We start from the raw sequence: 27,009 nt of genomic DNA, 5'->3' as shown, positions 1-27,009 counted from the left end.
CTCTACGCCAACCAAGGCAAGCTGGCCGAGGCGGAGGCCATGTACAGTCGGGCGCTGCAAGGTTTCGAGGAAGCACTTGGAACAGAACTTCTGCCGTCGTATTTACCAGCGTTGAACACGATGTTCTCCTTTGGTGACCTGCTCTCACGAACAGGTCGTGAAGACAAGGCGAAGATAATGTATAGTCAGACATTAGCTGGATTCACAGCTGTCCAAGGTCCTACTTCAAAATGGGCTAAGCAGCTTACATATCGACTTCAAGCGTTGCAAGTTACGTCTGGTACGCCAAAAGAAGGTCAAGATGAGTCTACAGATGTTCGAGAGCCAGAGTTGAGGTTTGTGAAGCGCCGAAAACTGGAAGCGTGATTGCACGCAGCGTAAGCTATAAAGGGACCTCTTTTTCCTAAAACTCTGGCATAAGTAGTCCTATATACGTTAAGACGAAATTTAGCTCGTCTACGCTAGCAGTGTTATGATGTAGAAGATGAAGATACAGCGAACAATGACTCTACGATTATTGCTAAGAATAGCTGATACGCGCAACCGCCCGAGCGAAAAGAGAGGGTTCGTAGACTCCCGCGCCACAGCTAACCGTGCTTCGGTAAGTACACTTAACGTGTATTTCAGCTGTGGGCTCGGTAATGCGCTAAAATACGGAATCCAGGCCCTCAACGGAGAAACTTTTCACAGAGTATGTCCACTGGCTTGGGCGTATCTAAGAGTCATAGTACAACATTATTCTTATAGGAGTTGTATATAAAGACACCGACGCAAATTATTATGCAATGTTGCTTGATTAAACAGGGGTGCAAAGTTATCCTAGCATCAAACTCTTTAAACATGGCGCTTGATAGCATGATCAGCAATTGTGTAATCTTTTATTTAAATAACGGATCCTAGGCAGAAATATAGGGAGATTCTTATTTTATCATCTATGACGTGGGAGAACAGCAGGTGAGAGTATCACATTGCCAAACCAACAGATTCGTTTCGGCACAGGTGGGTTTTCGACACGCGTGGAGGGACGTTACCTCTGGACCTGCACCTGCAAGCCCCAGACTTGCTCCATCTGCAGCCGCGTCTCCCACTTCGGTACAATCCCAACCCCTTCTCCGGTCTAAAAGCCCTTGTTACATATATGTATACTTCTCAAACGAACCCACATTGCGACAAGCTGACTTTGTACTCGCGAGCGTAGTGAACTCCCTCTTCACCTCCAACTCCGCCGTCTCCGCCTCGAACTCGGCCGTCAACCGCATCGACGGCCCATTCGTGGCCTGGATGCACGAGAATGCCTGGACCCTCGGCGCTGTCATGCTGCTGGGTCGTGTGTTCTGGCTTGCTTGGAGCGTGTGGGAGGTTGGAAAGAGGGATAGGGAGTACAGGCGGGTTTGGGGTGGTGAGGGCGGATGCGAGGGAGAGAGGCTCCTGGGCTCACCTCGAAGTGCATGAGCAACACATCGATGGCTGAGGTTCCCGGCTTTCGGCCTGAGGTGGTAGGTAGTGTGGTGTTAATGTGAGGCCGAAATTTGGGTAAACATGAGGAAGGGATAAGTGGGTGTGATACAGGTTGATCGATTGTAGCTTGGAGTCCAGCCGCACTTGTTTTCTAATTTATTGGTGGGAGGGTGGAATTGTGATCTTTCATGGCTGCTTCAATTCAAGGGGAGGGTTAGCGGCTTGCTCTTTACATCGAGAGTACAACCTCGAGGGACTGGGTGTAACGAACGAAATGTAATTGCTCCGTCAAAGTTTGACTGTGGAAGCTGTGATTCGCATGTAGCACACAAAACTCGTGACTTAGCACCTTAAGTGCGTTTGTGACGAGCAAACACGTCAGTTGGGCGCGTGCTGGCATAATAGAACAATACGCACTTCTCACCATCCGCGTGCGCACGCGCTATCCAGAGCTTCCTCTCAACATCCCGCCCGCCGCCGTCGCAAGCGCTGCGCAAGTTCATCTCCTTGAGCGTGCAGATGGCCGCTCTAGCCACCACCTCCATACGCACCGACAGCCCGCCTCAACCCGAATCATTGACAAAACCACGAGTCTCTTTGAAAGCGAAACGGTAATTAAAATAATACCAATCGACCCGCACTACAGAATCAGGGAAAGCTTACCATGCTTCAATTCTGCCCCTCCGGCGCCGCGCCCCACTGCACCTGCGACGCTAGTCACATGCCGGGCTGGATACAACAGGGCAACGACCCCATAGCCCTGGTCCTCGTGTTTGGTCTCGCGCACGTGGTAGCCGCGGGCGTCGCGTGGGCGAGCATAGTACAAGAGAAAAGGCGGGCGGGATGGGAAGTCGACTAGATTTGATTCTGAGAGAAGGTGAGGGAGATGAGAGAGGATGATGAAGGGAGAGGTGCGGTTTTGGGGATGAAGATGCATGCATGGAAGAACCGGAGAAGGGAGGAGAGAGCCTGGTTGCAATGGTAACAACACCCACTCGAGAAATAAAATAGAAGGAAGTCACCATGGTTACGAGTCTACGCTATCGTCGCCCCGGCCCCCACCCCATCAACATCCAACAGCGCCCCTTCTTCCGCATCCTTTGGCTCCACAAGCTTAATACTAACTTCGCGATCCAGACTGTACACCCGCAGTCCCAGAACGCAAATCGCATTCCATTTCTTCTCGCCCTCTTTTGCGGGCGGCGCGGCCGGGGGCGCAACGGGCCCAGCGTCGCTGGCGGCGTAGTAGATGGGTGGTGGGGGACCCATTGTGGGAGAGGGTGGGCCGGAGAAGATGCTACCGCCGTAGGCCGAAGGAGGTGGACGAGAGAGATGGGACGGGGGTTGGCGGTGGGATATTGGAGAGGGGGCGGGGTATGTGGAAGGGTCGTCTTTGGGTCGTAAAGGAAGGTCACCGCTAGCAGGTTGCTCGACTTTGACGGCATCGTCATCTTTGAAAGACTGCTGTGTGGCTGGCGTGGTTATGTCCTTGACAACGTAGTTCTTTAGCTGTTTGGGAGAAGGCTTTGGATCGCTGTCTACAATGGTCGAGGAAGGCTTCGACTCATCCGCCTGGGTGTTGAAGGTTGTATCTGCAGAGCCAGCCTTCTCCCTCTCCGCTTCTTCTTTCTCTTCCCGCTCCCTTTTCTCTTTCTTCCATGTTTCGAATTCAGCCTTTTCCTTGTCCGTTTCCTCTTTATCCTTCCTTTTCTTCTCCACAGCCGCATTCTTCTCGTCTTCTTTTTTCTTCTTTTCTTCAGCCGAAAGCTGCACAATGCCCTTCGCATTCGCGATGTCATAGTTCATTCCAATCTGCCGGAGTTTTTGGGGGTTGCGATCGGCCACCTTAGTCACGACCTCGAACACATCCAGCGCATCGGAATTGCGATCGGCCACAATCTTCGGAACGACTTCGTATCTCCCAGGCTGCAGCGTGACTTCCGCCGAGACACTCCGGTTCCCGAACCACGCCCCTCTCGCGCGGACAATGTGGTCGCCAGACGGCGCATTCTCCTCCTGCAGCACAAAGTGCAGATCAAAGCTGTATTTGCCCTCGAGACCACGAAAGTACCGATCATCAAGCTGGCAGAGGACGAAGACCGTAGGCCCGGCCTTTTTGATCTCGACGACGAATTTGGTGTTGAGGTAGCCTGTTACCCAGGCGACGCTTACGCTGGACCAGCTCTGCACGACGGTCCACTCGTTATCGAAGAGACGTGTACGGTCGATGAGGTGGAAGCGCTCGCAGAGGTCGTCATATGACATCCAGAAGAGGCCATCGTTGCCGAAGCGGTGATCGAGCTCTTTTAACCAGTAAGGGGTCCATTCTTTCGACCCGTCGGACCTGCAAGACACCGTCACCTGAATGCACCAGGGACAAGGGAAAATGAGACTCACCATGCACCGTTCCACTCTCCCATGCCTGCGTTCTCCCGTTCACCCTGCTGAGATGTCAGTAACACGACGGCCTGTTCTTACGACAAACACGAACCCATGGGTTTCTATCACGATCAGTCAAGCTGAGAAATTAAGGTTGGAAATAAGCAATCACCTGATAAGAACGAGTCTGTGTTCATTCCCTTGCTCGTCTTTCGGGTCGACAGCTTTGATGATCGAATATGCATGACTCAAAGCGAGGCCTCGCCTTGCATCCGAGTCGTCTCCGTATGAACCTGGCGAGGATGCGGAAAACAAGAATTCTTTGTTGACCTGCAGCATGTCAAATGATATTGCGTAGACTGTCGATATTTGAGACACACCTGCTTGAGCTCATTCCATAACCGCTCTTTACTCAATATTCGGTTGGTTTTGATCTTTGTGGTTACACCTCCGGTAAGGTCCTCTACCGCTTCACCGCTGCTCATATTCAGTTAAAGAGCGGTACTTTACACTGCACACTAACCTGTGGCCTCCACTGATCGCGTTGTAGTCCCCGTGTGCTTTGGCGTACGCCTTCTCCAGCAAGGGAAGCCATGTTTCGTTCTGGTCCGCGCAAGACGCAAAATACAGGGCATCGGAACCAGTCTGGTTGTTCTTCTTGTACTTCCTCTCTTTCACACCTGTTGGATCATAATTATCGCCGTAAGCGTCGAAGTCCTGGTCCCGGACGTACAGATTATCATCAACAACCGTCCAAATCCATTCTCCGTCACGGTAAAATACAAAGCCGTACACGCCGCATTCCTGACAATCATCATCCCTCGCGACACAGATCTTGTCCATGAGATTGGGGTTGCTACAGATGGTGGCAACCGCAGACAAGAACCAGCAGTCGCCATTGGCGCCTTGTTTCACGTCAGAACTCGAGTAGCTGTCGACCGTGAACGAAGGCTTATCGAAAATCCAGTCGATTCGATGGACCGACCCAGGCCCACCGCGGTCAGACGAATCGTCGTCATCCAGTATATTTGCAGCCGTGGAAAGGTTGGCCAGAATAGTTTGCGAAGCCAGGAGGTTGCTCTCGGCCAAGGTATCCAGAGCCTCGCACAAGCGGCGAGGGCTTACGCGCGACTTTGGGGGTAATGGGTCATTATACCATGAAATCAGACCCTCGAGGCAGTTCCTCACTCGCATATCAGATTCGATATCAAATTCTGGATCGGTAAACTAGGAGTATCAGCGAGTCGTCACCCGGCGGACTCAATGTTTGGATGTATAACCTTCTCGTTGGTGCGATGGCATTCACGAATGATCTGTCGGACACGAGCACAGCAATCTCTCGCAGCTGTCTCGTAGGATTCAGCAGCGTTTTTCCCTCTTGCCGGACCAGGCATGTTTGGCGGTGGCAGAAGATCTGCGTATAGGCTTGGCGGGAAGATATTGGTGATTTTGGACGGCTTTTTGGTGATGAGATTCTCCCAGAAGTCGTTCAACTCCTCTTGCGGGCCTTTGGCGCTGTCATAGCCGGAAACAGAGCTCATGTTCACGCGGTTCACAGTGAAGGAATATGGCCTAGAAGGTGCGGCCGAGTAGTTGTTTGCTTTTGTGGCAGGGAACACAAAACGTGAAGAAGCAAGACGATGCAGCAGTGGTTGCACTCGGGGATAAACTGTTGCGAAAGATGGCAAAGCACAAACAAGGGCAACACAGTGCTTCTGAGCGTGTGGCAGGTCTAAATGGGACCCGGTGGCATTGGGGGCCGAACAGACGCAGAGCCTCATTAACCTCTTTAGGCCAATGCCGCCAATTGTGCTGACTGAATCAGTGCCTCGTTACACCATAGCGGTAGGAGGTTCTAAGCGGTGACTGTCGCCCCAACACATGGATTTGAGCGAACGGATGAGCCAATGGATTGATCAAGGTTATGTAGAGTCGGATAGACCGGCTTCCGTCTCCGCAGACTGGAAGCATGCCGGGTTCCATCATGTACAACGGCACGTTAGCAGGGTATTCTAGATTTGGAGAATGTGCCATGAAAGGTGTGGGAGGGTAGGATTGAGGAAGGGAGAGAAGAGGTCGGGAGTTTAACAACTCGGAAGAGACATGAATTGACCTTTGGGTCCGTGCATTGGATGCCCCGCATTGAATCCAGGGGGAAGGTGCGATGGTTCGCATCGATGTCAATACGACGATCCCCTACCATAATGACCCTGATAATGTGATCCTTCCCCCTTCACAAGGAGTTGTATTACGCGTTCCAGTTCTACGCTGTTTGCATAAAGTAGCGGATGCGTGTTCATGGATTGCGTTGTTCGCAGGCAACCGTAAGCCCCGCGTTTTTGCTTTTCCCTAAGGCTGAAGCACACCAAACCTCAGCTTGCCTCAGCAGGCCTCGACTTTACGATCGGGTTGCAATCCCGGTATCCTGGTTGTTCGGCATGGAGCGGGTCGCTCTTGATGCCGTTTCTGTCAGCTCAGCAGTTTCCGGGCACTGGAGGGCAGGTGACACCAGCTAGTCAGTGAGATTGGCGAGTAGTTTTCATGAACGCGGCGCTCGCCGCAAGCACGTCTTAGCAGGCAACTGGCAAGCAGATCTCCAGAGATTGAGCTAAGATGCTCCGCGAAGCAGGATTGGGCGACGCATGTACAATTGGTTCAAGAATCCTGGTGTGTCGGAGCATGTGTCTAAATATGGAATGTTCTTGGCAAGCGTCATGTAATTTGAGAGGTGGTGCGAGTCCAACACAGTAATCAACCTTGCTTGTAGACTCATATTTCGGATATGCTATGACGAGGTTGTGAAGACAAACCACGTCAACACTTTCAAGTATCGTCGGCCATAGCGCCACCCATGCAAGTGTGTGGTATCGCGGTTGGTCTTTCAGGAGGATGCTGTCGCGGCGGAAGACGGTACGATGATGCTGCCCATGTAGCAAGGCTGCGCGTGACATGTTGAAATCGTGACGTGATACAATTAGTATGGTGAGCCTTCCTAGAACGGAAAGCGGATGTATGTAGAGCTTGAAAGGGCGAACGCGTTCGCTGGATTGGTTTGATGACCGGGCGGCTGCAGTGAAGCGACTCTGAAACTGCATGTCGCGCGTCTCCATTCAAACTATTGAGTATAAGAGAAAAGTCAGCCCGCAAAGCCAGCGGCGCTGAATGCAGAGTATGGTACCGGATATGCGCAAGTAATGCTGCGTGCAAAAGGAAAATCGTGAGAAGACCGAGCCGTGAGAGTACATTAGAGAGAATGAAAGGGTGGTACAAGAAGTCGCTGAAACGGACGCGCCAGCCAATGACATGGTAGAGACAGGCGGTGAGAATGTAACGTGCGCAACCCCCCCACGCCACCACTGAAACCGTTCTAGAATGCTGTTGCTTTTGTGCACCGATCTACCGAAGACCAAGAGAAGAATAAAGTGGTTAAATGCCGTCCTGACTCCAGTGTGACACGGAAGAGGAAGCCGCCGAAACGCCATGCTAAGGCCGTACGAGACCGACCGAGTGAGAAAGGCCTGGCGACATACAAAGTCGCCAGGGAACGCCGCCTGCGAAGAGGAAGGTTGGGAGGTGAAAGTTGGCATGCGAGTGCTGCCAGGATGACAGATGGATCTTGCGTGGCCGGGGTCCAGGCGGGTTACGAATCCGAGGCGCTGGGTTCGGGTTGTCGATCAATCTTGCAGCAGCGCACGCACCGGAAGCCATCTGTACGCGAGTCAGCATCGGCACTAAACAACCACTGAGATTCATAACTCGGTGTCGCAGCTTGCCGCCGTGCTGGGGTGAGAGAGGAGAAGGAAGCAAAATTGCGGAGGCGTTTCACGCCTGGGTGACAGGCCACGTGCGAGAGACAGGGGTGCCATGAGAAGGAGCTCGACATACCTACGCCCGGGGCTTGGATGTGCAAGGACGGCAGTACTGCACCTTGCATTTTTCGCATTCGTAGATGAACGGATGTGGCCCTGAGTGGCAGCCATTGCAGTTCCACACGATGATGTTTGTGTCGGACTTGATGATCTTCCACGTGTGTGTGCAGGTTCCCGGAGCGGCCATTGTTAGGATACAGTTCGGCGGTGGTTCGTGTGGACGGATGAGGTACGCAGATTGAACGAGGACGAATAGCCGGAGAGATGAAGCGGCACTGCGGCGATGTCAGTTTCTTGCCGGGACCACGTCGTATATGTAGTTGAAAGGCTCACCACTGGCGACGCGGCCGTCTGATATGGAAGTGAAGGGCGCGTAAACCCGAGGATGAGAGAATGGTTCTTGAGTCGTGGTGGCTGCAAAAGCAAATTGGCGGCTGGTGTCAGTACTGGTGATTGCCGACAGGGTCTACGAGATCAGGGCCGATGCTTGTCTGGTGAGGTCGCCGACAGCGCGGCTCTTGGGCCATCTTATACGCATCCGCAGACGGTTCACTGACCAGTTTGCGGCTAGGGGAGACTACGGATAGCTTTGACCCTACCCACTCATGTGTCGTGTGTGATTTGAGTTCAACCAGGCAGACACAGCAGTGTACAACGGGCGCCCCTCCCTCGTCTTGCTCCCCTGGACGCGTGGGATGCAAATGTGGATGTGTCTGCGACGGATGCAGCAGTAGATACACCACGCGTTGCACGGCACCAGATGGATTCGGAGAGCCTCTGCTACCTCGCCGCCAGCCAGGACAGCCAAACGGCTGCAGCGGGCCTTGTCAGACGCGGGCTGGCGGTTCCGCAGCCGCGGCCATGGTTGGATCCATGGTTGTATCTGCAGGTCGCGATTGAAACGCCCGCCCGCGATGATGGCATTCTGGTTGAGCCCACAGGGCTGCGTGCAGGCCTCGCCCAGAGGAGCATAACGCCTCGCCACGGCGGCCACACAGCGGCCTTTCCGCCTGCACCCAGCTCCCGGGGTCGGCAATTAGAGTTCGCGGCCTGCCGTCAGACCTTGCCTCACCTCACCAGCTCTGCGTATGCTTTCTTTTCGCTGCGCGTCCGGCAAAAGCACCGCGAGACGTCCGCTTTCTTTGCCTTGCAACTGCACATCCTGGAGGCCCCGTCGCCGTCGCGCGGCGGTCGCAGCGGCTCGCCGCTCGATGCAGCACAAGGCATCCCAAAACGCTCTGGTGCAGGCGCCTCTGTACCGTTCCTGCCTGCTACGTTCTGATCCGGATGCTCTGCTCTTCTCCCAGACAGGCCGACGACCGCCAGACGAGCGGCTGCTCCACGCTCGACGCTGGTCCGCTGCGTTTGACAGGAGGCCGTGGGTGTGGCTTGAGGGCCGCCGCCATCGCCGCCAAGAGGCCATCATGCACGTCGCACAAAGAACGGATCAAGACCCTGGCCGCAGAATGGCCCCCCTGGGTCGAATGATCTGATCTGGTTTCTCCCTACAGCCCGCGCGGCTGGCGACTTTCTATCTTCTAGAAACGCGGCGTAGCCTCCTGCATCTGAGCCGATGCAGCGTCACCTGCGACACGCTGCCAACCTCTAACCCGGTCTACCTGGAACCTGAACAGTTACATGCAGCCTCACCATGGCAAGCTCCCGGTGCTGTGACACAACACCTTACTGATCGCATAGCTAGCCTCTGCCCGGGGTCTCCACTCTCCGCTTTGGGACCTATCTTTCCCTGACGGGTGTGTTCGCATACTACGGGAGCGAGGTGGCGCAAACTACCTGGAGCCCGGTACGGGGTTGCTCATCTACGCTCCCATGTAACCCGCGCGTACTTGTGGGAAAAAAGCGGCCGCATCAATCAAACTCCTGGCGAACCGCATCGCTTGGTAAGAGACGGGACCCACGTACGCTGAAGATCGGACCTCACGTCCGACCTGCAAGGTCTTCTGAGGAGAAGTTCGGACCTTGACCGTGAGTCGCGACAATTATCTTCTGCTACCGCTCAGCTTCGCATGTGCGTTGGTGTGGTCACCAAGAATGTGAAGGTGGCGCCATGACCGGTCATTGACCAGTCGCGTATACCTTGCGATTCAATCTCCGTCCTTTTTCCCACCACCATGCTCACTTAACGCATATACCTTATCGGCCATGGTCGATCAGCTTCGGACTCAATCTGCAACTTTCCCTCGTCAGAGAGAGAGCAGTCTCGTGCACTCTGAGGGAAATCTTAGTTGGCCGCACAGGTTGTCTCGCGATCATCCGAACCTTCCAGCAAGCACATCATTACGGGAAATCACTCTGAGGAGAACCATCTTAGGAATGTCGTACAGCGCCATATCGCTATCACACTAGAAGTTTGTTTCTGTTACACGGGATCGAGTGGACCTGGTGCTCGGTTCCAGGTATGCAAGATGCGTGTCACTGTGGATTCGTTCGTATTAGAGGCGCCCGTGGCGCACTTGGAGCCAGGATCGATGCGCGTCATCTCCTAGCACCGCCCGCCTATTCCACAAGTTCTCGTTAGTCAGTCGTTTTATCATCCTTGCGTGCCTCTTTCACACGTGAGTTCAGTGCACAAAATTTTCCAATTACAATTTGAGAACGGAAAATGCTAACACAGTGTCAAAAGATCACACCGGCGATGCGTGCGAAGGCTTCTCCTTTCTACCAAGCCTTGCCGCTAGCAACAAGACATTGCTGCAACCACTTGACCGACCGAACAGAACTGTGAACCTCGCTAGACATGGTCTCCGATAAGGTCTCTCATTCACCTACTCCAGAAATTTGCATTCTTGAATCATGTTGCGTCAAAACTAACCCCTCTAGTGCGCTTGGGCAAGGCGATCGGACCAGAAGAGTGGTCCCTATCGCGATATCAGGTACCCAGAATTTCACCGCTGTGCGCGCCACGGCTGCGGCCGATCATACAAGATGCTTACAATGGCAAGCCGAGACGCTTTTGCGTCGATTGCAACACAAAGCACCAGCTGCCGATGTCAAGCCTTCGTCAAGCTCTGAACCGGGTAAATGGAGCGAATCAAACTTGTCCACCGCAAGATCATTGGTTACCTGTTTGGACGAATCTCTGCTGTGCGTGCCGTTTTCTGTCATCTTGCCATGGCAAAGATGCACAGGGACTTAGCCGCGTACGTAAAAGCTATTGTTTGCTCGGAAAAGCCAAATTTTAGGGCATTCAAAGCCCAATACAGATAGATGGCACGCACGCGTCGGTGCACGACCAATCGGGGCATTTTCAACCAGCCTTGCGGGCTTCTTCCAGCCACAATTGCCTATTTAGTGAATGGAGAAATTCGGACGGTAATTTTTGTGTCGCTGTTGAAGCCACTGGTCTCCTTTGCCAATCATCCGAGTTTCACGACATTGGGCCACATCCGACTGTGTGAACCGGCGCCCTTAGCTTCTGCCTCAGCAGACCCTCGCATGATGTGACTGTCCTATATCTGGACCGTTGTATCATGAACCATCAAGGTACGTACCTCGCGACCGTCACACATCTCACCGCTCATAGCCCCGAGTGCTACCTTTCCGTAGTCGACGACTTTCATTTCCCCCACCGCAGCCTCTCGTCCAGAATATTCATCGAGGCGTCGTGAGAACAGCAGGTGCCAGATTTCGTCCGTGGACGCCGCACTGGGCCATGTCGCCCTTTCCCACCGTTTTGTAAATCCACTATCGAGGGCGTGATTCTGGATGTGCTGGGTCGCGTCGGACTGGGCGCGTTTCCGCCACGCGCACATTGATCGGGGGTCGCATGACTCTGCTTCACGAGGTTCCGAGCCAGAAACAGTGAGGGCTACGGCGTTTTCATACGGATAAACTCAGTCGGTCTACTGCCACGAGTGACAGAGGGTCATGGCAAGAAAGAGCTTTCCAAAACGCAGAGCGAGCACAGCCAACCGGTTCTATTCCAGTCCATAGAAGTACTGCAGGATGAGCTACGTTAAGCAAAGGTCTGCATATGACAGCGCACAGGCGGTGAGTTCCATACAAGATCCGCCCCAACGAGTTTGGCAGTTGGCGTTGACGAGCGGCCGATAACGGCGTCGCAGAAGCACAAGGGAGAGTTGTGACCACATAGTCCAAACCTTACAGGAGCGTGCAGCCGTCCTCTCTCGACCAGGTCCACGTCAAGAATTCCCATGAGTTGAGCTTGGTGTCAAGTCTTCCAATAACCCTCCACACGCACTGGCTCGATGAAGGCGCCTACGGATTCTATACATCACTTCGACGCCCAGGCGGATGGGGGTATTGGGTGGTGCATCATCAATGTGGCATGTGCCTTCCAGGCGGGCCACCCAATCAACGCTGTACGCTTGAGAGGACTGGTCTGTATCACACGAAGACATATCCTACACCCTCATACTGGGTAGTTTGTTGAGCTGCTACTGAGGAGGCCGGCGCGTATGGATGAGGTAGAAGCTTTGGCGCTGTGCAGTATTCTTTCAGAAGACGGAGCAGGCACACGAGCGCTGGGAAGGGGTGAGTTTCACGGCGTTGGTAGCGTGGGAAGCACCATTGACGGGCGAAGGAGGCTTGTCACTGCTGCATAAGTGCAGGCGAGGCGTGCTCTGGATGGCAGTCATGATTCGATGGCCAAACAGCTGTGGTCGCGTGCCATTGCCAGCGCACTGGAAAGTCTTGCGCCGATAAAGGATAAAGAGAGGTGCGGGCATGGTAACAATATTCACTCCTAGACGCGCACCCGCACCGCACCTGTCTGCTCGCAGTAGCTCGAGTCCACTCTAGGTCGCGTATCGACAGATAGGTCGCGCGCTGTTCGTGTTTGCCAGCCAGGGCAGGAACGACCCGGCTAATCTTACCTTTTTCGTCATTTTGATGGCCTAGCGCGTGCCTGCCCGCCATGTCAGCTCGAAACTTTTCCCCCACAGCACTGGAGCTCTTCCACTACGATAACATCTCGCTGCTAGGCCCACCCAAAATGCGTGGTGCAATTGTCTTCAGCGGCTCCTCCCACCCGACCTTGGTCGATGGCATCTGCGACCGTCTGGGCATGAAGCGGGGCACCGCGCAGCTTAGCAAGTTTGCGAATGGCGAGACCTCAGTGCACATCCGTCCGTCGTCCCAGCTCTGGCCTTGATGTGGTGCTGATAGCGTCTAGACACCTCGGTGCGAGACAAGGATGTCTTCATCGTGCAGAGCGGGAGCCCCAAGTAGGTCATAGAGCTCGCGAGGAGATTGACTGCTGACCTGATCTTCTAGGATCAATGATGCGGTTATGGAGCTGCTGATTATGGTTTCGGCCTGCAAAGGCGGTTCTGCAAAATCTATTACTGGTAATCACTGCTTCTGCCGCCTATCTGGCGAGTCTAACGGGACCAGCTGTCATGCCCTACTTCCCCTACGCCCGCCAGTCGAAGAAGAAGTCGCACCGCGGCGCCATTACCGCCCGCATGGTTGCGAACCTACTCAACATCGCTGGCGTGAACCACGTCATAACCATTGACCTCCACGCGTCGCAGATGCAGGGCTTCTTCAAGTGTCCTGTCGACAACCTCATCGCCGAGCCGCTTCTTGCCCGCTGGATCCGTGTCAACGTGCCGAATTGGAGAGATGCCGTGGTGGTCAGCAAGAACCCGGGAGGCACCAAGCGTGTCACATCGCTGGCCGACGCACTGAAGCTCAGCTTCGGCATAGTCACAACGGACAGGCGGCGAGCTGCTACGTCGGTGCCTTGGAACGAGAGCGCCATGTTTGAGCAATTGCGCTTGGATGGCACATACGAGACGCCGGAGCTCATTGCTGCCGCTTTGGACGCAGATGCACAGATAATACCTGCTCCTAGTCAGTCCCACAACTCGGCGGCAGACGCGGGCAAGCCGAAGCTGCGGTCGCGGGCCCCGTCAAATCCACTAGAGCGCCGAGTGAACGGGACTGCCAACCTACAGAGCCCGCTATCGAAGTCTATGCGAGCAGCCTCTATCGTCAGCACAAAGGAGGAGGAGAACCTTCCTAAACCAGACGAGAAGTCGGAGCAGCCATTGACGGAAGAGAACAGCGACGAAGTAGAGGCAGACGAATACACTGACGAGGTTTGTCTTGTCGAGAAAATCGGTAGAACAGATGCTGATCAGCTTAGCGCGCGCGAGACGTTACCCACGGCCGGCTTGTGCGGGGACACATCGTGGAAGATACTCACCCTTCACCATCCATGTCCGCAGTATCGCACAACTCGTGGCGGCAACGCGCCCCATCCGACGGCGATGACGCAGATGTCCCTCCGCACATGATGTCGTCGTTCATGTCCACGGCGTCACACTCTGAGCATGCTCATGCGCATGCCTTGGGAGGCACAATGGATGCGGCTGCGTCTTCTGAAGACGAAGAGGAGGATCTTAGGAACCCTGATCTCGAGACCATGGTCACCCTGGTTGGAAACGTGAAAGACCGACCCGTCTTCATCGTAGACGATATGCTCGATAAGTCAGCATCGTGGATCGCGGCTGCAGAAACGGTGGTCAAGCGCGGCGGTGCTACCAAGGTATACTGCATGGCCACGCACGGCATCTTCGGCGGCGACGCCCTCGAAGAGCTGGTGGCGTGCGAGTGTATCACTAAAATCGTCGTGACCAACGCGTTCCCCATCCCGGCTGAGCAGCAGGCTCAGGCCCGCGACAAGCTCGTCATCCTCCCTGTGGATAACCTGCTCGCTGAAGCGATCCGCCGCAACCACCACGGCGAGAGCATCTCGCAACTCTTCATGCATTACGACTAAATTCCATCGTCCGAGTATAAAGTCTCATCTGCAACTGATGCGGTTGTGGTATATTTCTCATGTTCTGGATCTCATTAGCGAGGCGCCACGGTGTGAATTTGACTTTCGCGGAAGGCATAGGGGCGGCGTACCGGATCGAAAAATTGACGATTTACGGCTGCCTTCTTTGCATCGATATCGGGCGCAGGCAGCTACGGAAGACTGACTGACGGACTGGACTAGTAAGTGCACATGCCCTGCATACATTCAATGATACCACAAACACCTTTTCCCCCTATCCGAGCTGTCCTTTGCACTGCTCGTCTATGTCGTGCTCCTCAAGTACGATTACGATGCCCCTCCAAAGTATATCGCGCCTTCTCTACCTGACATGCTATGCCACTATACCAGGGGGAAAGGACGCAAATGCACACTACACTACACTTTCAAACCAACGATGCGGGGCGCTGGCCCCGCAGGGATCCCGTTGATACGGTGCATTCTTAACGGAGCGTTGGGAGAGTATACTCGAGGATGCGCGGAGGTGCGTCTGAGACGTCAGACTGTGCTTTGTCGGTGCGGAGGGCGTCTGCCGATTTGGCGGGCGCTCGGCCTCGGACATGTATAAGTATTCGTGATGCTTTTTCTATGGTGAGAGGAGTGGCCGGGTGAGCCAGGGCGTCACGTGTGAGCTGGGCATCCTCCAGGCCGTGCCTGTGGCCGATCGCGCGCACTTCTCGTCTCGTCTCGCCTCGTCTCGTGCATTGGCATCGTGCGGGAGGAGTCGCATTGTGCCATGTGTTGACGCTTGCCTGCCTACCCGCCGTTGTCCGCACTCACCCGTCTACCACACTCGCCCTCGCCGTTTCACCACGCTGATGCCGTCTAGCGAGTTCAGCTGGGCCATGTAGTTGTCTGGCTACGCGAACAAACCGGAGAGCGGGCCGCTTCGAGACACGACACGACGAGATAGGCCAGCAGCCAAGGGTGAGCACGTAAAGATGAAGATATAGATACAATTTCTCGCCTCTGCTCTCCAGACACCAGCACTCCCTACATTTCCGCAACAACAATAAGTGATATAATATACAAAACGCCCCCGCGCACAATCTACCTCTTTTGATGATGAATCGAAAACGCACTTCACGTGAGAACAGAACTGGTAAACGCTACAGACGCAAGTCAAGGCAAGTACAACACCCTGCGGCCCACCCCATCTCGCGCCGCTCCTTATTTCCCCCGACTTGCCCGCCGCTCCACCTTCGGACTCCCAAAACTGCCCCTGGGACTCCGCCCCCCGACCGCTGGCGTCATAAGCGCCACGCCTTCCCTCTTGATTCCCATCTTGCTCTCAAAAACCCGCATGACCAGCGCCTGCACCGCGCGCTGAATGTCCTGCGCCATCTCGGTGCCCAGCAGGCCGACGACCAGTGGCGCGAACACCTCAATGTGCTTCTCGAACTCGCCGGCAGGGAAGTTACCGTAGCCGTCGAGCACGCTGACGACGACGGGGCGCCAGGTGACGATGTTGCGCTGCTGCGTCTCCTCGTCGAGCTCGATGTAGGATGCGATGATGTCCTCGCAGAGCGGGATGAGCGCGGCTTCGGTGTCGGCGCGGGAGGCCGCGCGGTCGGTCGACGTGTCGTGGTACATGCGGAAGAGGATGCTGACGTACACTGATGCAGAACCGGACTCCTGCTTGAGCAGGTTGGGCGGCTGCTTCATGAAGCCCTCTCGGAAGAGCCGCGTGCGCAGGTCGCGGTCCGCGTTGAAGCGCTTGGCGAAGTGATATGATTTCTTGAGGACGGCCATCAGGCGGAGGAGCTCGCCCGAGGGGATCTTCTCGTAGACGGCGTCGTTGGTGAAGAGCTCTTGGACCGTCTCGATCATAAGGAGCTGCAGGACGCATTTGGTGATGATTTGGTTGAAGAAGCGCCGGCGGGCGGCGGTGACGACCACGGGTGGCTGTGGGACGTCTTGGTCCTCGGGTCGATAGTCCTCGAGTTCTTGCGTTTGACGCTTGGGGAGTGGGGATGGCATGCGAGCCTGCTCCGCAGCGAGAGAATTTTGGGAATCGTTCGTTACGACCGAAGGCCGACGTGGGCTGTTAAGGCCGTTGATCCCAAGGGCGTTATTACTCGTTGACTCTTCTGCGCCCGGAGTCCCGAGCGTAAGGTCCTTCGGATGCGCACTCGCTGTGGGCGTCTTCTCGCCGTCTACCCCGTTGGAGCCATTCGGGGTTTGGTAGTGAGATGGCGTGCCTGCCGTGGCAGCAGACATCAGAGCGGTTGCTTCCGTTCGTACGAAAAGGTCGACAAATGCCCTAACGATTTGATTCCAATGTTGGGGTGTGAACTTCTGGACGTTCTGCAGGATCAATTGCTGCAAGCAATTGCTGCCTATCCGCGCAAGTGTATCGTTTTCTTGACATATGCACAGTGCTAGAAGATCTAGGAACCGGTCCAGCATGTACTCCAGCGACTCAAAAAAGTGAGTGAACAACCGGACCATGTTTCGTAGAGCCTGGATCATGGTTGTGGAAAGCCAAACAGACAGTTCTTCGTGATTTAGAACTTTCGACATCTCTGACTTCGACTTCAATACCATAAAGATGGGGTATAGAAGCTGTCGCCAGAGCATATCCCAGAAGTCCCGCGGGAAGTCGCGACCGTAGGTGATCAAAGTTTCGAAGAGGTAGCTTAATGCTCTTGATCGGACCTCCAAATCTTCGCCTGTCATCAAGACATCGTGAAACGCGAACAGGACAGGGAACCAGAACTGTTCTTCTTGCGTCTGCCGAGTCGGTTGCTTGGGTATTGATGAGCCTTTCTCAGACTCTTTGACAAATCCTGCCCTGGCCGAGAGTGAACACTCTGGGGTCCGCAGCATCTTCGGTACTGATGACTTCAGTAACTCAATAGCTTGAAGAGACTTCTTCTGAAATTTGTAGTTCTTGGAGAACTCGGTGAGGCAAACAATCAGGTCTGCGAATGCGCCCTGCGAAATCACAACACCGAATCGCGTGTTGTAGACCTGCGATACGTTCTCAAACGCCAGGTTGACGATGCCCTCTGTTATTCCAAATTAGTATTGCACCACCGAGAAGAGGACAGACTTACCGTATGGCTCACGTGCAGCCACAGTGAAAACTCCAAACATGGTCTTCCATCCGGAGCGAATGTTCTCGCCTCGCGCCTGGATCATTTGAATGAGACAACGTAGCACCATATCTTTGACCGACACGACGCTAGCGTTGCTGATGATGTGCTCAAACGGCTTCAAAAAATCCTTCTGAAATTTGAAACCAGGAAGTTCTTCAATCTCCATGAACTTCATTGACAATTGCCGCAACGAGTTGAGAGCAAAGTAGACGACATTCGTGTTGGTGTGACAGCCGACCTCATTGAAGTGCGCCCCAAGAATCTGCCAGATATTCGTCCACTCGAAACGCACACGGGTCATGTTGTAACCGCTGATCTCCACGAGTTTCTGCAAGCTGTACGTGCGGGGCGATTCGCTCTGACCGGACGATTGGATCTCTTGCCAGCTGACTTGCGTCAACGCCTTGACAAAGTCGACAATGGCCTCTCCAGAAAGGTTGGCAGTGCTCGTGAATATCCGGTCAACACCTCTCACTACGTCAGTAGACCGACTCTCCTCAGCAACATCCGCTTGGAACTGCATGCTGTTCGTATGTGAGATCTGTCTTCGTCTGTTGCTTGGTACGTTGAGCGATTTCCGGGACTGTGCTCCACCTGGCGATTGAGTCTTCAAGACATCGGGCACTGAGCGCTCGTCGATACCGGCTGAGATTAGCTGGAAGCGGTCGAGCTGGGAGACGCAGGTAAGCACCTCGCGCCAAGACTCCCTCAGGAGGTTGCCCTCTGTATTGGCGATCTCAATCAAAACCTTCAGAGCTTCCATGTTCTTGGCTTTCATCTCGCTCAGATTATAGAGATTAGTGAAGCGAGCCAAGAATGCAACGAAGGCTTGCCGGGCACTCTCCACATCGAAGATGCACGAGATGCGAATGGCAAGTCTGATGCCTTCAATGCAGAGCCTCACAATCTCAATATTATGGTCTTGGGCTTGGCCGGACAGTGCGGTAAGGAAAGGCATCCAGGTGACCTCGAACATGGGTCCCACGTGTTTAGAGGAGGAGGCAGGAATGAACTTGGAGACTGGCAGTGCCCTTGTGGTCTTTCGCTGAGCGCGAAGGAGCTGCTTATACAATTGCTCGGTCTTGTTCGCCATCGCCTCGGATGCCTGCACGTAGACCTCTCTCTGAAGATCCCGCCCGCCGCCAATCAAGGCTTGACCAACTGCGGCGAGACCTCCTTGCTGCTGGGGCTGTATGAGACCTTTGTCTGCTGCTGCTTCTTGCTCTGTTTCCAGCACGATTTCCTTGTGAGCAATCTCCTCGTAGATGCTCCGGAGGTAGTCTTCGGGCAGGTCAGCGCCGTCGTTGATACCTCGATTGTTTTTAATGAAGTCCTCTGGTGTCATTCGAGGCCCTTTCATTTTCTTGCTATGCTGATCCACGTTCAGCATGATGACTGAGTATGAAAGAACATACGCGGTATCGGCATTGGCATAGGCATTCGGGTTGCCGGTGATATATCTTTCGGCGAACTTGAGCATGAATCGATCGATCTTCTGGGCTTCGCCCGGTAGTCGGAAGCTCTGGAGGAAACGTCGCAGCGCGTCAGTGAAGCGCGTCTTGTTGAAATCCATTTGGTCCACGAAAGCGTGCATAATCGCAATGTTTTCGGGGTCACCTTCTCCCAAAAATTCACCAAGCGGCCCCATTTCTAGGAGATCGGTCTCGTGGAAGAACCTGGCAATGTCGTCGGGGGAGTCTGACGCGATGAATCCTTCTTTGATCAGCGTTTTCAGACCGCGCTTGGGTTTGTAATTGAACTCTCGAACAGCCCTTGTCAGAGCCGTCTTTTTCTGTTTTGCCTTCTCCAACTCGCCGTAGTCGTCCTCCATCATTGGTGTCACAGTCCCGGAGTCTCCTCCCACCATCGGAGATTCGGATATGGTTCTGTTGTCGATGGAGGCCCTGAGGTTGTCCACCGAACCCCTCAGATCCACGTTCGAGTTTCTAGCCGCATTGGGGGCAGATTGTTCTGACCAGTCCACCAACGATCGCAAAATCTCCACTAGTCCTTCCAAGGATTCTTGTTTCATCGCATATTCTGGCGGATACGCGTGCTCGCCTTCGTGAGGAACGTTCATTGACGCAGTAGATAAAGAAGGAGGCAAAGTTCCCCTGCTCTGCCAATCCGAGGCTTTTGACTGCTTCTCGCGTTGTTCCTGATAGGCTTGTTGCTGCATAGGCGACACTGTGACCGGTGTGCTAGATATCTTGGAAAGATGCTCAACGACACGCTGATACATGTTATCGAGCGCGGTACGATCGCAATCGTAGTTGAGGTACATTTCTACCAAAGCGCGGGGATCAGCTGCTAGCCGTCGGAAGACAGTCAGGATGTACTGTTTTTGGAATGCGGGTGCACTCCGCTTGTCCAAAATGGCCAGGTAGATCTCCTTCATGAATACCTCAACTTCCTTCTTAAGCATAACGCGCAAGTATTTGAGCATTTGCCAGAATATTTCACACGCCACCTCGAAAACCTTATTGACGGAACTCGCACCGTTGCGACTTAAGCTCAAGCAAAGGTATTGCTTGATGGCCTGTACAAACGTAGTGGGCTCATCGCCACTGCCGCTTCTTATCGTTGCATATGGTGATACGAAGACTGCAATGTTGTTGTGTAAGATGGTTTGGATAATGTGAAGGGACAGTAGCTTCGAGCGCATGCCTTGCGACTTTACATCCAGGGCGTGATCGACCGCCAGGGTCTTGGTGCTCAGCCTGCACATGGCGCGGAAAACAAGATAGGCATCCTTTACGAATATCTCGTCTTCCTCCTCTTCGTCGGCCTCCTGAGGAATCGGCGAAGCTTCTACACCGGACACATGTCGTGACCCTTGCTTGCCCTTTATCCGTGTTACCAAGGTCGGTGCGTTGTCGTGTATGCGATCGTCGTTGAAGCTCATGTTGTTCTCAAAGCTCTGCAGCGTGATTTTGGGTCCGGTGTGCACGTCTACTGGCTTGTCGCTAGGCTCGCCGGACTCAGGGTCGTCTTGTTCTTCCTCGGCACCTTCTGCGGCATCCCCGGTACCGTTCGTATGCTCGCCTTCATCGTCGTCGTACTCGTGTACATTCTCTTCTGAGTTGCCCTTGTCGTTCAACGAAACGCGGGAGAGATTGAGCCTAGCTTCCTTCGCTACCAGCCTACTCTTGACCCTTTCAAAGCAGGTGCCTACCATCTGTGTCAATGCACCCTGCGCAACCTGCTGATTGGCGCTCGACTTGGACAGGAGAAAGATGTTGTAGGTCAACCGCACAGCCTTCAGCAGTCCAGCACCATGAACCACGATCTTGTCGTTCAATATGGCGGCCAGCAAGGACTTGACGATCTGCAGCTGCACGTCCGGCGGCGTCGCCTCGCCTTGGAAGCATGCGCATATTGTGTCTATGGCCTTCTCAATGAGGGGCACAGCCTCGGTGTCGCCCTGCTGCTCCGAAGGCACGGAGAAGTACGAGTAGCTGATGAGCTTGCCGATGCAGTCGAGCGCAGCGATGGAGACGGGGACAGAGGGAGCCTCGGAGGCTAGCTGGAGCGGCTCGAAGAGGATCTCGGGGTTGATGCGCGACGGGTCGCCCTCTGCCTTGATAGCTGCCAAGGCAGTTGCGACCGAGTCGCCCAGCTTCTTGTTCTTCTTCGCATCCTTGGACGCAGCTATGGTTTCCAGCGCGGTGATGACGAAGACCAGCGAGCTCCGTGTCGAGGGTCTCGTGGCGGTTGTTGCAGCCGTGGCTGCCGTGGACTGTGAATCGGTGCGTGGCCGCGCGTCGCTGTGCATGCGCTGGTCGAAGAACTCGGCGGTGCGCCGCGAGTCTGATTCCTCAGGCTCAGGCACGTGGAGCTTGGGCGTCGGTGGCGTGGGCGTGGGCATGTCTGACGGCGTCTGCGGGGCGTGCCCGTCTGCGTCTTCCGCGGTGGTGTCGTGGTGCGTGTCCTCGTCCTGGTCTGCGGCGGGTGGTTCCTGCTGCGTCTGGCCGCCGGGCCACCTATCCTCGGCCTCGGGTGAGCCTGGCGAAGGCTCTGTGTCGGCCATTGTGTACTGTGGGTGTGCTCGCGATGTGCCGTGTGCCTGGGTCGTTCCTTCTTTGCGATCTGGCGGGGGAGAGCTAAGCTACCATTGCGGAGGCAGCGCTCGCGGAAGCAGCAGGAGCTGTCTGTGGGGTCTGCCGGGGAAAGCACGACCAAAGAACAGTCGCAGAAAAGGCCGTCAATGGCGCGAGAACAGTCGCAAAAAAAACCGGCAATGGAGCGCAGTGCTGTGCAATCCAACGTGGAATGACAAAGTGTCTTCCGCATCAGCCTCCTAACCCGACCGACGTTGGCATCCCTGTCAGCGCGGCGTCCGTCGCAGCTCCGACTGTGGCCGTGCTGTGGCTGCTCCCTGCGCGCTCCTGGCTCGGGGACTAACGATTCTGTCTTGGCCGGCAACGCTACGGCCAACAGCTAAACACTTTGATTCTGTTGGGCGCGACAATCTCTCCATCTCCCAGCACATCGATTCTCCGATTCTTGAGCGCGGGCTCTCCTCCTACATCTCTCCCTCGCCCCTTCCGCACCCTCGGTCCCGCCTGCCTTCGCTCCTCCGTGCCCGGGAAATTTTCAGAGGCCCCATCGGCATCCCGTCACAATGCCTGCGACCACGACTTTTCTGTCCCGCGCGGGATCCCAATTGGCCTCCAGAGGCTCAATTACCCTGCGCGCGAGCTTGACTGCCTCGTACGTTGCGCTGCCGCTCGCATCGCGCCCCCGGACAAGCTTTGCTGACCGGCTGTAGCCGCCGAACACCAGCTCTCGCAGCTCTCGCCAGATACTATGCCTCCAAGTGTGAGCCACGCCCTGCCCGCTGTTCGATCAGACCCCCCGGGATTGCCCAATACTGATTGTGTCATGTACAGCCTTCCCCTCGCACACCGTCATCAGCATGCCCGCCCTGTCCCCTACCATGACGGCCGGAAACATTGGCACCTGGCAGAAGAAGGTCGGCGACACCATCGCGCCCGGAGATGTGTTGGTCGAGATCGAGACAGACAAGGCCCAGATGGACTTTGAGTTCCAGGAGGATGGCCTCATCGCCAAGATCCTCAGAGACTCCGGCGAGAAGGACATCGCAGTTGGCAGTGTGAGTTCTCTTTTCACTCGGCCCAAGTCATGACATGCGGATTGCATTTCGGAAAAAGACACCGGATTGCAAATGGGTGCTGCGGCAGAGCTAACTGTAAACAGCCCATCGCAGTCCTCGTTGAGGAGGGTGGTGATGTCTCCGCTTTCGAATCCTTCTCGATTGAGGATGCTGGCGGCGAGAAGAAGCCCGCTGCCCCGTCCAAGGAGGGCGAGGCCTCCGAGGCCAGCGAGCCCCCCAAGTCGGGATCCGGCACCGCCCCGCCCGCAAAGGAGGAGGCTGCCCTCCAGGCAATCGAATCTGACTCCTCCGGCAAGCGCCTCGAGCTCTCCCTCGACCGCCACCAGAAGAAGAAGGACGAGCCTGTCCAGCCCGCTGCGGGAGCTCCTGCGACCGCCCCAGCGGCTGCCACGTACGAGGACATCCCCGCGACCAGCATGCGCAAGGTCATCGCCGCCCGCCTTACCCAGAGCATGCAGCAGAACCCCCACTACTTCGTTGCCTCCAGCATCTCCGTCTCCAAGCTCCTCAAGCTCCGCGAAGCGCTCAACGCTTCGTCCAAGGGCGAGTACAAGCTGTCCGTCAACGACTTCCTCGTCAAGGCCGTCGCCGTCGCCGCACGCAAGGTTCCTGCTGCCAACTCTTCATGGCGTGAGGAGGCCGGACAGGTTGTCATCCGTCAGCATAACGTTGTCGATGTCTCCGTCGCTGTTGCCACCCCTGTCGGTCTGATGACCCCCATCGTCAAGAACGTGAACGGCCTTGGTCTCCAGACCGTGTCCTCGTCGATCAAGGATCTCGGCAAGCGCGCGCGTGACGGCAAGCTCAAGCCCGAGGAGTACCAGGGCGGAACCATCACCATTTCCAACATGGGCATGAACTCCGCCATCGACCGCTTCACTGCCGTCATCAACCCCCCTCAGGCCACCATCGTTGCAATCGGCACAACACAGAAGGTCGCAGTACCCGGCGAGCTCTCAGAAGACGGCACACCGAGCGTAGAGTGGGACGACCAGATTGTCATCACGGGCAGCTTCGACCACAAGGTTGTCGACGGCGCCGTCGGTGGCGAGTTCATGAAGGAGCTCAAGAAGGCAATTGAGAACCCGCTAGAGCTCATGCTATAAATGTCGATGTAATTTTCTAGGCTGTAGAAGTTAGGGGCATGGTTGGATTGCGGTCGACATGAGGGATGCGTTGCGGATGTGTAAGCTTTATCTGAGCGAGCGGTGCCTTGGCAGAGATCTTGTACAATGAATGGCAGTTCTTTTACCATCTGATTGCGGCTTGCGCGTGTTAGGGATAGAAGCTTAATCTCATATGTTATGCATTTCAATCAACTCTGGTCTTGGACTCGTCTTTTGATTGTGTGCCTAGGCTCGGGAGGCTCGTACTGTTCGTCGTGTCTGTAGCTTGTGCAATGGGATGGGTTTCAAGATGCATTGCATGGGCCTGCAATCGAATGATGTGTCTATCTTACCTGGTGGCTTACCTGTTTCGCTGCCCGACAGAGGCAAAGCTTGGACATGGCCTTCCAGAGTCGTGAAGCCTGCTATATGTTTGTCTTCGCAAGCTTTGTCCTAGTCGCGAACGCGTGTATATACTCACCCACCACCCAGAGTCTACCAACCGCAGCTTCGAAAAAAAAAAAAAAAAAAAAAAACCCTCATCTGGCGCGTTCCAACCAGCCCGTCACTCTCAACTCCCAAGCCGTTTGCAATCTCACGTTCGCGGAGACGATAGCACTACCACCGTCACCGTTGCTTTCCACACCTCACCAAGCCGTCCCAGCGTCCCTTTCAACGACCAACGATAGAGCTACTGCAGATGACATTCTACACCTGCGCCAAGAACCGAGCCGGCGTTCGGGCGCCTTGCATTGTCGGTGACGAAGATGAAGCTGGACTGGACTGGCCCTCTGTGGGCGTGGGTGTGGCGCTGGGCCTGGTCACTTTGAGAGCTTTTGGTAAGTCGCTCCTCACTGTGTGCTTGTGTTGGTCATAGGGCACTGATAGGTTTAGACCTCTTTGTGTGTTGGTGTTGCGTGAGGAGGCGAGTGAGGGCGAGGGCGAGGGCGAGGGCGAGGGCGAGGGAGATGAAGGGAGATGAGCAATGAGTGGTGGAGGATGACGGAAAGCAAAGTAGTGTTTTACATGGCGTGGGTCTAGGCGGCGGTAGTAAAACGTGATGAAAGATGGGTGTCGTATCTGGGAGTATGTTAGTAGAGCATGGAAGGGATGAGGATTAGAAACTAGCCACTACAGCTGCAAGCATCATCCCCAGGCCGTCCATCTCCGCATACCACTGACCCACCATCTCATCTACGGCGCCTCTACCTGCACGCCCCTCGTTCCGACTCCCACGTCCAAGCTTCGCAATGACGAGGTCACCGACTGTTTCGAGCCGCGGTCGGTTGTCACTGGTGTATTGTCCTTCATACAAGTCCTCCCACTCCTCCCTCGTCCGCGCCTCCCAAAGCGCCTTACTAGACGGCAGAACGTGGTTATTCGGGTTGACGATCGGATCATCCGCCTGCGCCCCAATCGTCAGCGCAGTAATGAAACAAACCACTGACACCCTCCTCCTTGTTTCCTCGCAGATCCACTCCTCCCAGCTCGGCCTCCCTCCACCTCCACCCGCCTTCCTATGCCGCACGCTGAACGCCGCACCCGTGAGCGCGACACACCGCGCAGCCAGCTTCTCCATCGAGCGCACGATGCCGGCGTTTATGGCGGCGTAGGAACGGCCTGAGAGGAGGACGCGCATAGTACCATAGAGCATGGTGGATTGGAGCGCAGCGAGGGTTGATCCGAGGGAGAGAGTGCGCAGGGTGGAGTCAATTTGCGCTGATTCGGTAGAGATGGTGCGCCAGAGGAAGTCGGTGTTGGATGGAGGATGAGAGTGGAAGAGGCGGGCGATGGTTGTGAGTGTTTCGAGTGGTTCTAGGAGTTGAGTTGTGGCAGTGTTCGAGCAGTCAGGGTTGATTGTGTGGGCATCAGAGGGACGGCCGTCAAAGTGGAGGCGGCTGCCGAGGGGGTGGATGAAGGGGGGGAGGATGGTGCCTTGGGCGAGCATGCGTGGGTAGGAGTTTATGATCGAGAGGAGGAAGTTGCGGGTGCCGTTGGATAGGAAGGTTGGCGGTCGTGTTGGCTGGGTGATTGTGGATGTGATGGGAACGGCAAGGGAGAGTGGTGTCTGAGATAGAAGGGAGTGGGGAGAAGATGAGGCGAGAGTGGAAGCCGAGCTAGGTTCGAAGGGATTTATTCCTCTGCCCGCTTCGTTAACGAAGATGTGCGGTAGGGAAAGATCTTTACGTGGAGTTGAGCCTCTCTGGAAGTCGCCTAAAGGTGGATATACTGCGCTGAAGGAATCGAAGAGATCGATGTCTGCCAATTCGTCCAATGAGAATAGCGGTGCGTTTTCAGACCTTCCAAGACCCGTCACACTGTCGCTTTCCGGATGAGCGGGTGAAAGTGTCCCATGAGAGGGCACTCTCTCAATTTGACCGGGACGAGAGTCGTGAATCGGAGCAACTTTACCCCCGTAGGAGCACGCAAGCTGCTTTCTGGCACAACGACTGCATGGATCTTTGAAATCGCATTTTGTTTTGGCCAACCGGCATGTATGACAAGCCTGGGGCCGAGATTGCCGTTGCTGAGAAGCGCGGCGCCGGCAATATTTGATGTGCCGTGCACATGAGGTTTCTGCCATCCGTTAATCATGCGCTATAAGCCTGTCTGTACGTTGTTCGGGCGATTGTCGCATACCCTGACTGAACGGCTTTTTGCAGAGGGAACAAAAGTGCAATCGTTCCGTAGTTTGGCTGATCGGTTCAAAAACATCTACGGCTGACATTCTGAATGACGTCTGCGTGGCGCAAATATCTCTACTGGTAGTTTCCTTGTAGTCCCGGCTTGCACAGTACTCTTTGAGTACCATAGGCAACCAGTCGACGATGATGTGGACGCAGCCCTCGGTGTGTTTTGCCTCGACTTGTTTAAGACGTGCTGCTGGGCAACTTTCGTAGAAATGCTGTGATACGATGGGAGATTCCCTCTCTCTGAGTGTTTGATGGGTCCATCGCCCCCGATTCCAGCTTACACGGTGCAGCGTTCGGAGCATCGATAAATCCGACCTGTGAAGGAAGGTGTCTAACAGAGCGCGCTTTCCCATAAATGGCACGCCTGACTCCTACCGGCCAAATTCGCCGGTCATTTCGGCCATTTGCCCGCTCCATTCAACATTCACCGCAACGACAACATTGCAAAGTATACGAAA

The 27,009-nt window shown here is 55.1% G+C and overlaps 7 protein-coding genes across 7 annotated transcripts; 2 read left to right on the top strand and 5 right to left on the bottom strand.

Moving 5' to 3' along the window:
• Window positions 1-2,493: 2,493 nt before the first annotated feature.
• On the bottom strand, window positions 2,494-5,378 carry CC84DRAFT_1145980 (cysteine proteinase; the record flags this gene model as incomplete). Its single annotated transcript, XM_018176535.1, has 7 exons — window positions 2,494-3,802; window positions 3,856-3,899; window positions 3,950-3,959; window positions 4,010-4,167; window positions 4,218-4,314; window positions 4,361-5,064; window positions 5,118-5,378. 7 exons carry the CDS (start codon window positions 5,376-5,378, stop codon window positions 2,494-2,496), a joined length of 2,583 nt encoding a protein of 860 aa, XP_018036478.1.
• An 831-nt stretch (window positions 5,379-6,209) lies between these two features.
• CC84DRAFT_749035 (uncharacterized protein) lies at window positions 6,210-7,165 on the bottom strand. The gene is made up of 2 exons (XM_018187284.1): window positions 7,016-7,165; window positions 6,210-6,952 (listed from the first exon to the last, which is right to left on the bottom strand). The coding sequence occupies exon 2, from the start codon at window positions 6,945-6,947 to the stop codon at window positions 6,408-6,410; it is 540 nt and encodes a 179-aa protein (XP_018036477.1). The 5' UTR covers window positions 6,948-6,952; window positions 7,016-7,165; the 3' UTR covers window positions 6,210-6,407.
• A 557-nt stretch (window positions 7,166-7,722) lies between these two features.
• On the bottom strand, window positions 7,723-7,893 carry CC84DRAFT_1090910 (uncharacterized protein; the record flags this gene model as incomplete). Its single annotated transcript, XM_018174381.1, has 1 exon — window positions 7,723-7,893. The coding sequence occupies one exon, from the start codon at window positions 7,891-7,893 to the stop codon at window positions 7,723-7,725; it is 171 nt and encodes a 56-aa protein (XP_018036476.1).
• A 4,788-nt stretch (window positions 7,894-12,681) lies between these two features.
• CC84DRAFT_1092253 (phosphoribosyl pyrophosphokinase) lies at window positions 12,682-14,475 on the top strand (the record flags this gene model as incomplete). The annotated part of the gene is made up of 5 exons (XM_018174443.1): window positions 12,682-12,814; window positions 12,862-12,913; window positions 12,963-13,036; window positions 13,083-13,792; window positions 13,840-14,475. The coding sequence occupies 5 exons, from the start codon at window positions 12,682-12,684 to the stop codon at window positions 14,473-14,475; spliced, it is 1,605 nt and encodes a 534-aa protein (XP_018036475.1).
• A 1,001-nt stretch (window positions 14,476-15,476) lies between these two features.
• On the bottom strand, window positions 15,477-21,882 carry CC84DRAFT_1145975 (uncharacterized protein). Its single transcript, XM_018176534.1, has 2 exons — window positions 17,574-21,882; window positions 15,477-17,525 (listed from the first exon to the last, which is right to left on the bottom strand). Exons 1-2 carry the CDS (start codon window positions 21,643-21,645, stop codon window positions 15,685-15,687), a joined length of 5,913 nt encoding a protein of 1,970 aa, XP_018036474.1. The 5' UTR covers window positions 21,646-21,882; the 3' UTR covers window positions 15,477-15,684.
• Window positions 21,883-22,052: 170 nt separating this feature from the next.
• On the top strand, window positions 22,053-24,085 carry CC84DRAFT_1164454 (dihydrolipoamide acetyltransferase). The gene is made up of 4 exons (XM_018178489.1): window positions 22,053-22,328; window positions 22,387-22,436; window positions 22,508-22,731; window positions 22,836-24,085. Exons 1-4 carry the CDS (start codon window positions 22,240-22,242, stop codon window positions 23,856-23,858), a joined length of 1,386 nt encoding a protein of 461 aa, XP_018036473.1. The 5' UTR covers window positions 22,053-22,239; the 3' UTR covers window positions 23,859-24,085.
• Window positions 24,086-24,367: 282 nt separating this feature from the next.
• Window positions 24,368-26,946, bottom strand: CC84DRAFT_1245070 (uncharacterized protein; the record flags this gene model as incomplete). The annotated part of the gene is made up of 4 exons (XM_018184178.1): window positions 24,368-24,938; window positions 25,045-26,435; window positions 26,499-26,866; window positions 26,927-26,946. The coding sequence occupies 4 exons, from the start codon at window positions 26,944-26,946 to the stop codon at window positions 24,567-24,569; spliced, it is 2,151 nt and encodes a 716-aa protein (XP_018036472.1). The 3' UTR covers window positions 24,368-24,566.
• Between the last annotated feature and the right edge of the window lie 63 nt (window positions 26,947-27,009).

This window comes from Paraphaeosphaeria sporulosa (genome assembly GCF_001642045.1).
Source record: "Paraphaeosphaeria sporulosa strain AP3s5-JAC2a unplaced genomic scaffold CC84scaffold_5, whole genome shotgun sequence".
NCBI lineage: Eukaryota > Fungi > Ascomycota > Dothideomycetes > Pleosporales > Didymosphaeriaceae > Paraphaeosphaeria > Paraphaeosphaeria sporulosa.
The sequence above is the reverse complement of the archived record's forward strand: the minus strand, read 5'-3'. Positions and strand labels throughout refer to the sequence as shown.